Raw genomic sequence first — 14,933 nt, forward strand, 5'->3', positions numbered from 1 at the left:
AACCTTACACTTGTCTCAAAACCAAACACTTCTGATACTGTGCGCGGTCTCTAACTAGCACGTGCCTGCCGCCTCCCTGTTCTCACAGGGCTATTCACAGCTCCCTCCTTCCCACAGCTCCAGAGGCTGCCTGCTTGGCAGTTTGCTCCTGCCCCCCAGGACTGGCTGGAAAGGTGGGTGGGATCTGCAAGTGCAGCACAAATGAGGGTGAAGAGGGAGGACCAATGCCAGGAGGGAGGGGTGACTCCACTCCAGCAGCCCTCCTGACTCTGGCAGCTCCTTCCTCATTGCAGGTCAGGTCTCCTTGGGGGTGGTGTGAGGGGGGATGGTGTGTGTACTGAGAAAGGACACAGATCTTCCTGGCACTGGTTCCAACCCCCCCCATCACCCTCAGCTCCTTCCCTTAACACCAAAGATGGATTAGACCACCTGGTCCTCGTATGAGGCAGAAGGTATCACTAATCTGATGGTATCCTGGATCTGGGGAGGAGAAATTGAGAATTGGACTTGAATTAGACCTGTGAACACAAGCCTGCTTTAGAGTTTGCTTACCTAGGGATCGGGGCGATCTGTAATTTGATACCAGGATGATTATCCTGTTCTGACTTGGTGATTTGGGGTGTTGCTGAAACCTGTTCCCTCTCTTTTGGAGAAAGACAAGACGTCCCAGACTCCATCTTCTTGGCCAGCATTTCTATTGATGTTATATTAGTTTCAGCAGCTAAAGAGTCAGAGGTAATTCCTGTGTATACAAGGTCAAAAAGAAAAGATTTAGCAATTTAATACTGAAGCTAAAAAACCAATAAAATGAAACAGCAGTTATCTACAATGATTTCTCAGTGATCCTTACGGATTCCATATACTCAATAAAGAGTAATTGATTTGGAGTGGGACCTACAACTAGTTTTTCCTGCTACATCAGGCCATCCTCCTAACCAGCCCTCCAGGCAGCCTTGGGGCCTGTGAGAATGGATCCCGGCTACCCTTTCAACATTGTGAACACATCCCCAATCTCTTATTCACTCTCGAGGGAGCTCCCTTAGTGACTAATCATTGGCCTCTTCTTACCCTTACATCACACCTTGGTTCAATTTTCCTGACTCATTAGAGTTAATTCACTTGACCTTCTGATCCCTCCCTACCCAGGTGTGACCATATGGCTATCACCTTGGACAGTAGGTGAAAAAATGTCTTGTGTTGACACAATTTGCATGATAGCCCAACCATAACAACCAAAATTAAGGGAAGGAAATCAGGCTGAGACAGACAGATACTGTGGCTGGAGGCTGAGACCCCAAGAGAGGCCAACAGGGGCCAAGAGGTGGGAAAGGCATGGATTCCTGTCTCCTCTTTTTATCCCTTTGAAGAACACTGCCACACATTATAAACAAATACCTGAATTGTAGCATCATTCTCAGCAAGAGGACCACTGAGTATAGGTACTCTACAACCTTATTCCCAAAAGTAATGGGTTAGTTGGCTGTAATTCCTCATGACGTGATTGTTCCCCAAAGGTCAATCTACCCCTTTGTTTTTTTTTGGCTGCGTGGCACGCATGGGATCTTAGTTCTCCGACCAGGGATTGAACCCAGGCCCTTGGCAGTGAGAGCACAGAGTCTTACCCACTGGACCGCCAGGCAATTCCCTAAACCTACACTTGAAAAAGATTTGTCACCTTCTAAGATTATAAAAATAATCCATTTTATTTTCTCAAGGTAGCTTTTTTTCCCCCATTCATATAACAAATATTATAATTAACGTGTCACTCACTGTATTTGGCACATTTTTCATAGAAGAATTCTCTAAAGGTTCTGGCCAATGACAGTAATGGTGAATTAAGTGAAATGATTCCTGAGATGGGTATGATTTAAAGGTATAACATGAATTTGGATGTATACGTGTTGGTGGGCTTGTTATGATGAAACATGTAACTTAAACCAAAGCACCTCTCCCATTTGCCTCAGTCTCTTCTGGTAAAGAGTCACTTGCTGGGCTTCCCTGGTGGCACAGTGGTTGAGAGTCCGCCTGTCGATACGGGGGACGCGGGTTCATGCCCCGGTCCGGGAAGATCCCACATGCCGCGGAGCGGCTGGGCCCGTGAGCCATGGCTGCTGAGCCTGCGCTCCGCAACGGGAGAGGTCACAACAGTGAGAGGTCCGCGTACCGCAAAAAAAAAAAAAAAAAAAAAGAGTCACTTGCCTTCTCCTCTCACCTTCTCTCCAGGGAAGCAATACACCCTAGTCTAGGCTGCTCTGGTGGAAACCTTTGTTTGGTGTTGAGCAGTATATTTACTTGTAATAATAGAATAGAAATGAATCAGCTGATGATGAAGGCCAAAAGGGCAGGCCATGGAAACCAAGAAGCAAGAGGCATTTCAGGGGACTTACAATTCTTTTTTTACCCGCTATGTGTTCCTCAATGACTTCTACTTGAGTGGCTGGAGGGAATGAATTTAAATACAAAATAGTAGTACCTTCTGTGGTTCTGTCTGGGTCTTGCAAAATATTAAGGACAACTTTCCGCAACTCTTGTATTGGCTGGAAGGAAGAAAATACATGAACAGTAGTAAAAATATTCATGGAAAAAAGTGATCTAAGGAACTTACGCTGTTGTTCAACATCAAATAGACTTTTTATAACAGACACATTTCCCTTTTTATCTCTTGTCTAACTATAAATAACATTTAAAAGGTTTCAGTTTTAGCTTTATGGGAAAAATAAAGGAACAAAGAAAATGTTGGTTAAATGCTGGCATGCTTGACTTTTTTTTTTTTACACAAAATTGCAGATTTTATATGAAATCACACCAAGAGATACACATTAAACTCAATAAAGTTAACTGTGGGAGGAAGAGAATGATAGTTGGCTACAGGAATAAAAGAATAAATAAAATGAGAGGCTTTGCATAGAACAACCATGACGATGTGTCATGAATGTGAAATATGATCAGACCTCCGACACTCTGAGAGGTAAATAGGTACCTCTTATTTTTGCACGGGGGCTCACATTCTCAGAGGGCTAAGACTAGTACGTATGTGGACAATGTGAAATCTCTTCACGTCCATCCTGGGCATAGAAGTCTGGATATGGCAAAAGCCGGACAAGTCCATTTTGTGGATGCATACTATACTGTAGTCCAAAAGTTAAATCTAGTCTGTGTTTGGGGTGCTGACCCTTAGCAGGCTGGACAAGTCCATTCTATGGATGACATAGTTAGAGTCTCTGAGGGCAAACTAACCCATTCCTTCTTTTTTTTTTTTTTTTTTTTTTTTTTGCGGTACGCGGGCCTCTCACTGCTGTGGCCCCTCCCGTTGCGGAGCACAGGCTCTGGACATGCAGTCTCAGAGGCCACGGCTCACGGGCCCAGCCGCTCCGCGGCACGCGGGATCCTCCCGGACCGGGGCACGAACCCGTCCCCTGCATTGGCAGGTGGACTCTCAAACACTGCGCCACCAGGGAAGCCCCCATTCTTTCTTGCTGGCGAGTTCAGAAACGAAAAGTCTGTCAAATCCATTCATTGGAAAGGTAGCTCACACACTCAGAAGGCTTAACAAGAACCAACCATGGGGAGTGGGCTCAGACACTCTTTGCTTTGGGTAAGTGCATTGATGTAGTGTGGAAGTCCTTTCTGGGGATCAAGGGTTCAGCAACTCTGAGCGACAGCAAATAATCGTTCTGTTGGATTGGGATTTACTCCTGTAGACGGAAGCATCCTCTTCTGCAGAAGGCACCTCAGACGGTCTACTGGTGGGGAATTCGAGAAACTGGCTTCAGGAGGGCTTTATCAGGAGTCTTCCCGCGCGGTGCCCTTCCCAGTCTCTCGGCTTCTTGGCGGTAGCTGCCTCTTTGGCCTTTTTACTTAATTGCCGGGTAAGCAGCGTGCATCTTGCGGAGCAACTGCTCCTCGCGCCACTGACGTGTGCCACGCAGGGCGAGAGCGAGGTGCGCGACTGGGGGGAGTGCCGGCTTCCGACACGTAGGCTTGGGCTTCTCCGGCGTGGTGGGTCCCGTGCTCCGAGGTGACACTTTTTGGTTGGTGCGAGGCTGGCGCGCTATATGCGAGCGCGAGGAATGCCGGGAGGGGCTGGCGGCGTGGGTGGTGGCAGTGACCACGACAGCGGAGACCTGGGTGGGGTGGGGGGTTTGCTCATGTGGCCGCCGCCATCTTGTTTTTGGCATGCTTGACTTTAATGAAGAGATGTATTTATGGAAAGTTGTCTATAATAAAATTTCTCTAAATCAATTTTCTTACTGACTTATATAATCCCACTGAAGATGTGTTCCCACATAAAGATTCTGATCCAAAGATGTAAAGCGAGCCATACAGAAAATTTGGCATATGTTTTTAGTGTTGTTTTAACTGAATTTTTGTTTTTATTATAAAAGCTATATATCTTTTTTATTTTATTTATTTATTTTTGGCTGCATTGGGTCTTTGTTGCTGTGCATGGGCTTTCTCTACTTGTGGCAAGCAGGGGCTACTCTTCATGGCGGTGTGTGGGCTTCTCATTGCGGTGGCTTCTCTTGTTGCGGAGCATGGGCTCTAGGTGCACGGGCTTCAGTAGTTGTGGCGCACAGGCTCTAGAGCGCAGGCTCAGCAATTGTGGCGCACGGGCTTCGTTGCTCCACAGAATGTGGGATCTTCCCGGACCACGGCTCGAACTGTGTCCCCTGCATTGGCAGGCGGATTCTTAACCACTGCGCCACCAAGGAAGCCCAAAAGTCATATATCTTATTACAGAAAACTGAATAGGTCAAATTTGCAAAGGAAAACCACCCATAATCCCATCATCTAAATATAACCTTTAGTTGGCATTCTGGGCAATTTCCCCCCAGCCTTCCCTTTCTTCTTTTATTTGGTAAAATAACATAAAAAACAATAAAAAAACCTATTATAGAATAGTAATTTTCTGATAAAATTATCTGAGATAGCCATCCTTTTTAAAGCATGTTAACCAGGCCATGAAGCAGAACATCATAAATGAATTGTACGTTCTCATAGGAACATAATATTTGGAGCCTGGTCTTCCTGACCTGGGACTCTGTATCAAGTAAATAACAGATACAAACTGACAACAGAGCATAAAAGCAAAGCTATCTATACATTTTTACAAAATCTAAAAGGCTGTAAACTTAAGAATGGGAATAAATGTACAGAATATACTGCAAAAGGTCTTAATTATATAAAACACTCATCAAGTGTATTTTATATTTTCACAGGCTTCTAGCTAAAGATGATGCATTGAGTACACATTTCTTTTTTTTTTACACATTTATTTTTAATCACTCTTGAAACTCTACTGAAATTATACTAAAGGGACTAAAAAGGAGGCAGTAACCACAGGGAATAGAAGAAACAGCAATAAGACTTTGGAAGCTCGAATGTGGAAGGAAGAGGCAAGCAGTTTGACCAACTTGAAAGAGCCAAATTCTACGCTGGCAGTGTGGCTAAGAAAGAACCTGATTCGACCCCAGAGCCCCTGAAAGGCTGAGGAGTGGATGGAGGGGTCAAAATCAGGAGGGCTCTTGAGCATCTGTCAAAAAGCAGTCAGACCTGGGAATTCCCTGGTGGTCCAGTGGTTAGGACTCGGCTTTCAGGGCCATGGCCCTGGTTCAATCCCTGGCTGGGGAACGAAGATCTCGCAAGTTGCGTGGCTTGGGAAGTAAGCAAGTAAATAAATAAATACGGTCAGACCTCCAAATCCACCCTGCATCCCTAAACTCCATGCAGCCCGGTGACTGTGCCCCTCCCACCTTCATCCAAACAAGACACTGGGCATGTATCCTCCAAGTCTCTGGGGGATATCATGCAAGATTGAGGGTGGGAGTGCCTACTGAAAAAAGGGATAAATGAAAGTTTCCACGCTGAAGGTTGAGACACCCAGCTCTCTCCTCCCCCGTAACACCTGGTAGCCTGGCTTCTAGTTCCTGGGAAGAAGACTGGATGAGGCTTCTTCAGAGAATATAACCAGTCTTAGAAGGAAGACCTGAAGACACTGATATTGAGGGTTCTTCAGTCAACTGACTCAGCCAAATCACCCTACGGTAAAGCCTCATCTGTGTCCAGAGTTTTTAACAAGCTTTGTAAAATCCACCTCTTATATTGAAACAGCCCAGTTTCACTGGCATCTGAGTAAAGCATTTAATGAACAATAGAGAACAACCCCCTACCCACCAAAAAAAAAAATGGTGAGAGAAGAAAAGTATTGGAGAAGAATCAGGCAATGCAGGAAGAAACGGGAATCTGAGGGTTTTGGTGAAAGGAGATCCCAGAATGACAGGCAATGAAGACAGGGGTAAAGAACAACCTGTTGAGCCTGGAACAGATTAAGAAGGGTCTGGGAGAAAAGTCTCTGAGAAAAAGAAATCAACAGAATATCGAATGTTTTGAAAGTATGGAGAAATTTAGATAATTATAGAAGAGTATGGGAATTAATTATATAATAAATACTCAGAAAACTAAGCAAAGGGAAAACAAGAAAATAATTTCAGGAAAATCATGAAACCATACTTGAAAGGCAAAGTAATCACAGTGTATACCACATGGCTCAATGCAAATTTCTCACATAGTCAATAACAATGTGAACACTGAATAGTGACCAGAATTTCCATATGACTCTCATGGAAATATGGAGGACAGTAAAAGTCTGCAGGGGTGATAGGGGTGTCTATGTGTGTGCGTTGGGGATCTGTGTGGGTGTGTGTGAGAAAGAAGGTTAGATCCTCATCCTGTATAGTTGGATGTCTACAAATCATGTCTAAAGAGAGAAAAATCAAGAAATAGTAATATAAGCATGTTATCTGAAACTATCAAGGTAACAAAATACTCAGTTTGCTCTGGGAAGTGGGAAATGGGAGGGGAGGGAATCAGGCCTTATGCAACAGACCTTATCAAATTATTTATTTAAACTATGTCCATGGACAAGTCTGATTCTGAACAATCATGGAAAAGGTATGGTAGAATATATGATGACATGGAAAGTGATATTATAGGGAAGAGTTATGAAACTATTTAATGCAGTCTGTGTTAAAAAAATTATATATAGGGTTCCCTGGTGGTGCAGTGGTTAAGAATCTGCCTGCCAATGCAGGGGACACGGGTTCGATCCCTGGCCCAGGAAGATCCCACATGCCGTGGAGCAACTAAGCCCGTGCACCACAACTGCTGAGCCTGTGCTCTAGAGCCTGTGCTCTAGAGTCTGCGAGCCACAACTACTGAAGCCCGCGTGCCTAGAGCCCGTGCTCCGCAACAAGAGAAACCACTGCAATGAGAAGCCCACGCACCGCAACGAAGAGTAGCCCCTGCTCGCCGCAACTAGGGAAAAGCCCACGTGCAGCAACGAAGAGCCAACACAGCCAAAAATAAAGAAAAATTTATTTAAAAAAATTATATATAGACAGTGGTTTTACTAGGTTTTAGGATTAAAAGTTATTTCATAAAATAGCCCTGAATTCTTGATTTATGGACATTGATGTGTTGGGTTTAATATATTTTTAGGTTCTTTAGGTGAGGTATGACTTTCTTAGTATTGGCTATTTGACGTTACATTATAATTTTCTATGCTATTACTTTTCACAAGTGCTTATTTCTTCAGTGAGTGTAAAGTGAGACATATTCGCTTGACAAGAAAGTGATTCTATTGGTTTACATGTAACACTATATTCTACAAAATAAATATTTTAATTAAAATGTTCATAAAGGACATATCGTACTTCATATTTTGCATATAACTTTATGAAGTGAATTAGAAGCTTCAACATTACATTACATAGCCGCCATTTTGCAAACAACAGAGAAGTCGTATTAAAGAGAAGTTTTAAGAAGTCACCCACTCAAGGTAGATACTTACTCTGGCCCCATTTCTAATGGCCTCTTCATATAGCCCAATGACATCAAAGGTGCCTTTACTTGCCAACAACTTGGCTTTGCAGATCCAGAACTGAGCAAACTTTTCAGCCTCAGGAATACTGGACAAAATGGCGCCTATTTCATTAGAATGTACACCCTGGAGAAGAGAAATACCCGGAGGTAATTATTACTGTCTTGCTGTTATTCTCTCCTAATATTTATCACAGAAGGTATGCAGAAATCAGTCTGATCAATATTTTTTGGAATTAAAAAAATTGAATTTTATTGAAGTAGTTTATATAAAATGCACCCGTTTAAATAGCATGTTTTGATGAATTTTGACACTGATCATTAAATTTTAAATTAAGAGACCAAATAGAAAAATATTTATCATAGTTGAAAGTAAGAAATATGTTCTCCATTTTTATGCAAAACCAAAACCAAACCAAACCCAACCCTGGAGTAATCAGCCATTCATGTATTTCTTACACATTCATAATAATGTGAACACTGAATGGTGACCAGAATTTCCGCTTGACCCTAACAGAAGAATGAAGGATGGCAAAGGTATGCAAGGGTCATGGGTGTATATGTGTGTGCGCTGGGGATCCACACAGGTGTATATAAAGATAAAGAGGGTTAAATCCCACAAAAAGGAACTTCAAAATGGCTTCCCTGGTTTGGTTCCCTTCTGCCTTGTACCAAGAGCAGCGCAGTGACCTGGACCAGGAGGAATATGAAGAGCCACATGCCCAGAAACCCAGGCCCTGGCACACTCAGCCAGGCAGCACCTCCTACTTCTCCTGAGACGGGAAAGACACAAGGGTAAGCTCACAGTCAAGTATCACTAATGTTTGAAGAAACCAACACTACATGAAAGAGGCATAAAACTCAAGAACCAGAAGAATGAAAACTGGAGCAAACAGCTGAGGGAGCAAAGAGAAATACATTTTAAGAGTACTGTAGTCAGGACAGGAATAAAGACGCAGAAGTAGAGAATGGACTTGGGGACACGGGGAGGGGGAGGGTAAGCTGGGACAAAGTGAGAGAGTGGCATGGACTTATATACACTACCAAGTGTAAAATAGATAGCTAGTGGGAAGCAGCTGCATAGCACAGGGAGATCAGCTCAGTGCTTTGTGACTACCTAAGGGTGAGGGTGGGATAGGGAGGGTGGGAGGGAGATGCAAGAGCGAGGAGATACGGGGATATACGTATATGTATAGCTGATTCACTTTGCTATAAAGCAGAAACTAACACACCACTGTAAAGCAATTATACTGCAATAAAGATGTTAAAAAAACAAACAAACCTGTAGTCAATATCTTCAGAGTGATAAGAGAATATTGCCATCATAAAACTAGAACGAATGCTGTGAAAAAGAATCAATAGAAAGGCAGAACAGTGGCATGGACCCTGCTGAAGAATAAATCAGTGCGCTGAAAATTTGGCTGTGGAATTCTTCCAGAACCCAGTGCAACAGAACAAAGAAATGAAGAGTATAAAAGAAAAGTTAAGAGTTCTGGAGGATACATCTATTACTCCAGAATTCCAATATCCATGTAATAGAATTTCTAGAAGAAAAAGTAGAGAAAGAACAAAGCAGAACATACACTCAAAGCAGTTGTAGAAGAAAATTCCCAAGGACTGAACAAAGAAACAAGTGTTCAGACTGCAAGGTCCTCAGAGAGCTAAGCAAGATGGATGAAAAAAGACCCATACTTAGAAAACCAAGGAGGGAATTCCCTGGTGGTCCAGTGGTTAGGACTCCATGCTTCCACTGCAGGGGGCGTGGGTTCGATCCCTGGTCGGGGAACTAAGGGCCTGCAAGCTGCATGGTATGGCCAGTTACAAAAAAAAAAAAGGGATAAAAGGAAAATCTTAAATCCTTCCAGAAGGGAAAAAAAGGATTACCTATACAGGGATGAGAATTAGATTGACATGAGACTTTAATAAATCAACAATTCCAGATGTAAGAAAGAAAATGAAAGAGTAACTTCAAATTTTCCAGGGAAGATCATGTGAATTTAGAAATTTCCCCCAGCCAAACTATGAATCCAGCAGGAGGGTGAAATAATGACATTTTTACAAGCATAACAACTCAGAAAGTTTACCATTCAAAAACATAAAGTTACTAGTGAACAAACTAGAATTCAAGTGGAAGACTTGAAACAAAAGTAACCACGAGAAGAATATATAACTTGCATACCATGTTTGAACTCACACTTACCACTTTCTTTTGTGATTTCAATTTATATGCTTTCGTTATGAAATAAAGAAAACTGGATAAAGAGATGAGGGAAAATAAACCAAAAAATAATTCATGTAAATTGAATTACAAAATAAAACGGCAGAGATAAAGTTAAACATATGCGTAATTACTACAACAGATGTATATGGGTTAAATGCACTTTTTTAAAAGCAGGGAGTTCCAGATTTGGTTAGAGAAATTAAATTGTATGTATTCACGAGACATACCTTTAAAAATAAAGGAATAGAAAAAAATTTACTAAACAAATTGTAAGAACAACAAAGCAGGTGTGGCAAGATTAATATCAGACAAAAGAAAAATCAAAGCAAGTCATGAATCTTTAGTACCTAACAACGTAACTTTGAAAAGCAGAAAGTAAATGTTGACAGAAATACAAAATGAAATTATCAATCACAAATCACAGTGCCAGTGACAGACTCTGGCATATTTCTTTCAGAGAGCAATGGATACCCATGTAGAATTTTCTGTTCAACAGAGAATACGTATCCTTTTCAAACACTTTTGGAACATTCACCAAGACTGATCAGACATTAAGACCAGAAAGAAAATTTCAACATTCACCAACCACAATGCAGTATAATTAAAAATTGACACCCAGAAAAAACAAAAAAAGAACCCCCCAAAACCCAACACCAACAAAACCAACTACATATCTGGGAGTTAAAAGATACTCTTCTAAGATAACTTTTGGATTAAAGAAGAACTCAAAATGGAAATCTCAAACTAGAAACGAAAATGAGAACATGTCAGTTATTAGGCTATGATCTCTTAGCTCTAAACCCACCTTTTATCCTCTGCTTTGTTGTGCAGAATTCTGTAAATGTGCTGGAATTCTATAAATCACTTTCTGCTTTGACAGCAGTTCTCTGATGGGCTCGGCCAGTATGGGGCACTAGAGGGAGGTTGCAGGGCTGGAGAAGAGAGGGGACTGCCTCTTTCCCATTTGCTTTCATCACCCCGGCAATGGTCCTTCGCTGTGGCAGCAGCAGTTGGTTGCAGCCTCTACCTTTTTACCCTGGCATTCACAGACTCTGCCTCACTGTGCTCCTTCAGAGGCAAAAGCACCAACCGGCTAGCTAGCATCGTTTTCTCAAGGTCTGAACCCCAGCCCTGCAGGGCCCCTCCTCCAGCTCCGGCGGCACCAGCATTGCTAGCAGTATGCCCTCCTTAGAGTTGGAGTCCCACTTCCACCAGGGTTTGTCTCTCCTAGCTGCTAGGTTCTGATATCCCCAACCTCTCTTTGTTCCCCTTTCTTCCTTGAAGGGTCTGCTTCAAGGACACTCACCTTAGACACTGTGAAACCAACCTTCATATTCCATTCTTTCTATTGAGATACCTTGTGTTTCTGTTTTTCTGACTTGACTCTGATACAAAACATTACCTAGTCAAACATGAAGGATATGACCAAAGCTAAAATCAGAGGCAAATTGACAGCACTAAAAAATATTTTTAATAAAATAAGAAAGACTGACATAAATGCTCTAAGCTTTCAACTAAAAAAGCTAGAAAAGAAAAATAAACATAAAAATAGATGCAGACACTGATGCAAGAGAAAAAAATAAGACCCAAAAGGTGGCCTTTTGAAAAGATGAATAGAGAAATCTTTAGCAAGTCTGATTTAAATAAAAGGCACAGAATTACTAAAATTGGTTCAAGAAATACAAAACCTAAATAGACCAATGACCATGGAAAAAATTGAAAAAACAGAAAATTATCCCCCAAAGTCCAGATGATTTTAGAGGTAAGTTCTTACCAAACCTTCAAAGAACAAAATAATTCTAATGAATCTCAATTGCAAATAAAGTATTTTCAGGGTACAGGAAAAAAGGAAAATACTCAACTCATTTGACAAAGCCAGCATAATACTGATACTAGGAAAACACAAGAAAAGACAACCAAAGAACACACATAAAAATCTGAAATAACTGCAACTCACAAAACCATATACTTCGTTTCTCTACATACCTATACTGTTAAGCAAATGCATAAAAACTGTCTGGAAGGATAATGGGCAGTAGTGGTCACCTCCAGGGAGAAGCCTGGGGTGCGTACCTTGTGTGTGTGCGTGCACCTGCGCAAGTGCTGGGAGTAATTTACCTGTATTATCTGAAATGCTTTTAATAATAAAAATGTATTCAGGTATTTTTTTAATGCGATGGAAACAAGAGAAAGAACAAACAAAGAACTGAAGTTTAATTCCACAAAAGAGAAGTAGTTAACGTTTAACTGAATCTAATGAAAAAACTGCCCAGAGTAGACCTAATTTGAAGGTTTCCGTTTTTTTGCTGATATACAATACTACCAGTCAAACGACAGAACTGAGTTTGCTTCAGGCAAGGACCTTAGTATAGAAGTCTATCCAGTTATTTTTTATTAATATATTTTTCCTTCAAGGAATATCCTAAGGATCATACCCTTTGCTTACCATTTACTTTACCCTTAACTGCAAAATCCAAGATACAATTTGGATGCCATTCATAGCTACCTAGAGACCTCAGGATAATCTAATTCTACATGAGGCCTTGCCTTTTGACTTTAGCTTCATATCTAAATGTCAAATGTTTACTCTTTGGACCTCAATACATGAAGAAGGCAGAGTTCCTTTTGAATCCCTCTGGAGCCAGGCTACTTGGGTTAATTTCCCAACTTCTCTGTGCCTCCGCTTCATTTGTAAAGTGAATATCGTAATAGTCATTATGTAATTGTATGAAATAATATAAGTAAAGTGCTTAGAACAGTACCTGGCATACAAGAGTCATTATTTAAGTACAGGTTTTTTATTATTACTACCCTTCCTCTCTATTAAAAGGAGGAGCTAAATTTCTGCTTAGACAGAGGTTATCTCCCCTACACTATATTTAACAAAAATGTTTAAAAAACTCTAAGATTCAGCAAAGCTTTGGGAGCTTATTGTTCTCACTCACCCCTTCAATGAGCTGCAGACATTCTGTCAGAGTGTTGTTAATTTTACTGGATAGTTCAAGTTGTGCTTTCTTTTCTTCCTCTTCTTTTTCCATACTCTTCCAGAATGAAATATTCATTTCCTCTATTATTTTTCTTTTTGTTTTAAGTTCCATAGGAGGCCGTTTATAGATCCTCCCCTTAGATTTCTGCCATTCTTCCAACTGTTTCCTGTTATACAATTAAAAAGGGGGATGGTTTTAGGGGTCTTTTTTGGTACACAGTTAAGCTTCTAAAGTATGACATGCATAGATTATCACTGAACACCTTCAACTAGAAAGTCAGGAGAATGTTTTAAAAATAATTTACCAATTGGTATTGGAAGCACTGGTTGCCCCCACCCTTCAGAAGGCAGATGCCAGACAGATTAGTTGGATTACAACAGGTGGTTAGCATCTCAATCTTCAAACTCCTTAATTTCCTGTTTATTTTTCAATATTTTTCTCTGAAAATTTTTACCTGTATGCTACTCCTGACAAATTGCTGTCCTAAGACATCCCTCCATCTCTGAGATCATTAACTCAGCACTCCATTTCTCTTATCATGAGCTTTGTATCTGCCACTCAACCAGACTCACCAAACCTGTATTCTGCCCTCAGTAGGGTTGTGGCCACTCAAAGTGACCCACTTTGCCCAGTTCCTTAGCCCTCTCCTACCACACATGACCCCCTCTTCCCCTAATGAGATCAATAATTTCAGGGCTCTTTTCTTAAGTAGCTAGTCTCTGATGGTGCCACGTCCTAATCCTCGCTCTCCCCACACTGTTCACTCTCCACTCCTGCTCCTAGGCAGTCCATAGACTACTGCTGAAGGAGTCACCAAGACATGTAGGCCCAAGCATCTGAATGTAGGCTCTTCAGTTTCTTTAAATTACAACTACATGTTTATGACTCACAAACGTACATTTCAGCGCAGATCACTCTCTAGGGTCCCAAACTGTGTAAACTCCAGTGCCTAACAGACAACTTTTATCTGATGTCTGGCAGGCATTTAAAATTTAATATTGTTCAAAACGAAGCTCTCGATTTTCATCTCCAAATCTTTTCCCAAACAGCCTTCCCTACATTGGTAAACAGTGCCCCAATCTACCCAGCTGCTAGGGCCTAAAACGAGGAGTTGTCTTGAGTAGTCCTTTCTTTTCCCCACGTCCAACACACCATCATATAATCAGTATTGATTCTATCTCCACTACCACCATTCTTGTCCAGATCACTGTCACCTTCTGCCTGAAATGCTGCAGCAGCCTCCTAACTCATCTCCTTCCTTCCACTCTAACCCTTCTCAAATTCATCCTGTGCACAGCAGCTAGTGATCTTTATAAAGTAAACCAGTCATGGCCAGGTACTTTCCATGGCTCTTGGAATAAAATTCAAAATGTTCTCTGTGGCTGGAGGTGCAGTGCAGGTTGGTTCCTGCCTACAACCTCATGTTACACCACTCTCCCCCTCACTCACTGCCTTCCAGGAGCTCTGGCATTTTTTCCGTTACTTAACCCAAGCTCATTCCTCCCTCAGGGTCTTGTATTGTCTGTCTTCAGTCCTCTGCTCAAATGATAACTCCTTGAAGAGGTAATTTTCTGTAATTATGCTGTCTTAATCAACATGTTGATTTTCTATCTTTTCCACTAGAATCCAAGGTCTATGAAGACAGAAACCTTGGATGTCCCAGTGCCTAGCATAGTGTTTAGAACATGTGTTTAATTACAGTAAAATTCACCTTTTTTGGTACACAGTTCTGTGAGTTTTGACAAATGCATGAAATCATGTGACTGTGACTACAATCAAGATACAACACACTCAAAAATGCCCCTGTGTTCCTCGGTGGTCAACCTTGCCACCCATGCCAGCTCCTA

The 14,933-nt window shown here is 41.6% G+C and overlaps 1 protein-coding gene across 2 annotated transcripts in view; it reads right to left on the minus strand.

Annotated features, from left to right (window-relative positions):
* CKAP2L (cytoskeleton associated protein 2 like) overlaps window positions 1-14,933 on the minus strand; it is a 30,483-nt gene that overhangs the window by 2,041 nt on the left and 13,509 nt on the right. The window contains exons 5-8 of one of the 2 annotated variants that reach the window (XM_060168609.1): window positions 13,045-13,252; window positions 7,850-8,005; window positions 2,474-2,537; window positions 553-742 (exon numbers count right to left, since the gene is read on the minus strand). In XM_060168609.1, coding sequence (XP_060024592.1) covers window positions 553-742; window positions 2,474-2,537; window positions 7,850-8,005; window positions 13,045-13,252 — 618 coding nt within the window. The remainder of the gene's footprint in view (window positions 1-552; window positions 743-2,473; window positions 2,538-7,849; window positions 8,006-13,044; window positions 13,253-14,933) is intronic. The other variant, XM_060168610.1, reaches the window with a different exon arrangement.

The sequence above is a fragment of the Lagenorhynchus albirostris genome, chromosome 13 (genome assembly GCF_949774975.1).
Source record: "Lagenorhynchus albirostris chromosome 13, mLagAlb1.1, whole genome shotgun sequence".
Classification (NCBI taxonomy): Eukaryota; Metazoa; Chordata; class Mammalia; order Artiodactyla; family Delphinidae; genus Lagenorhynchus; species Lagenorhynchus albirostris.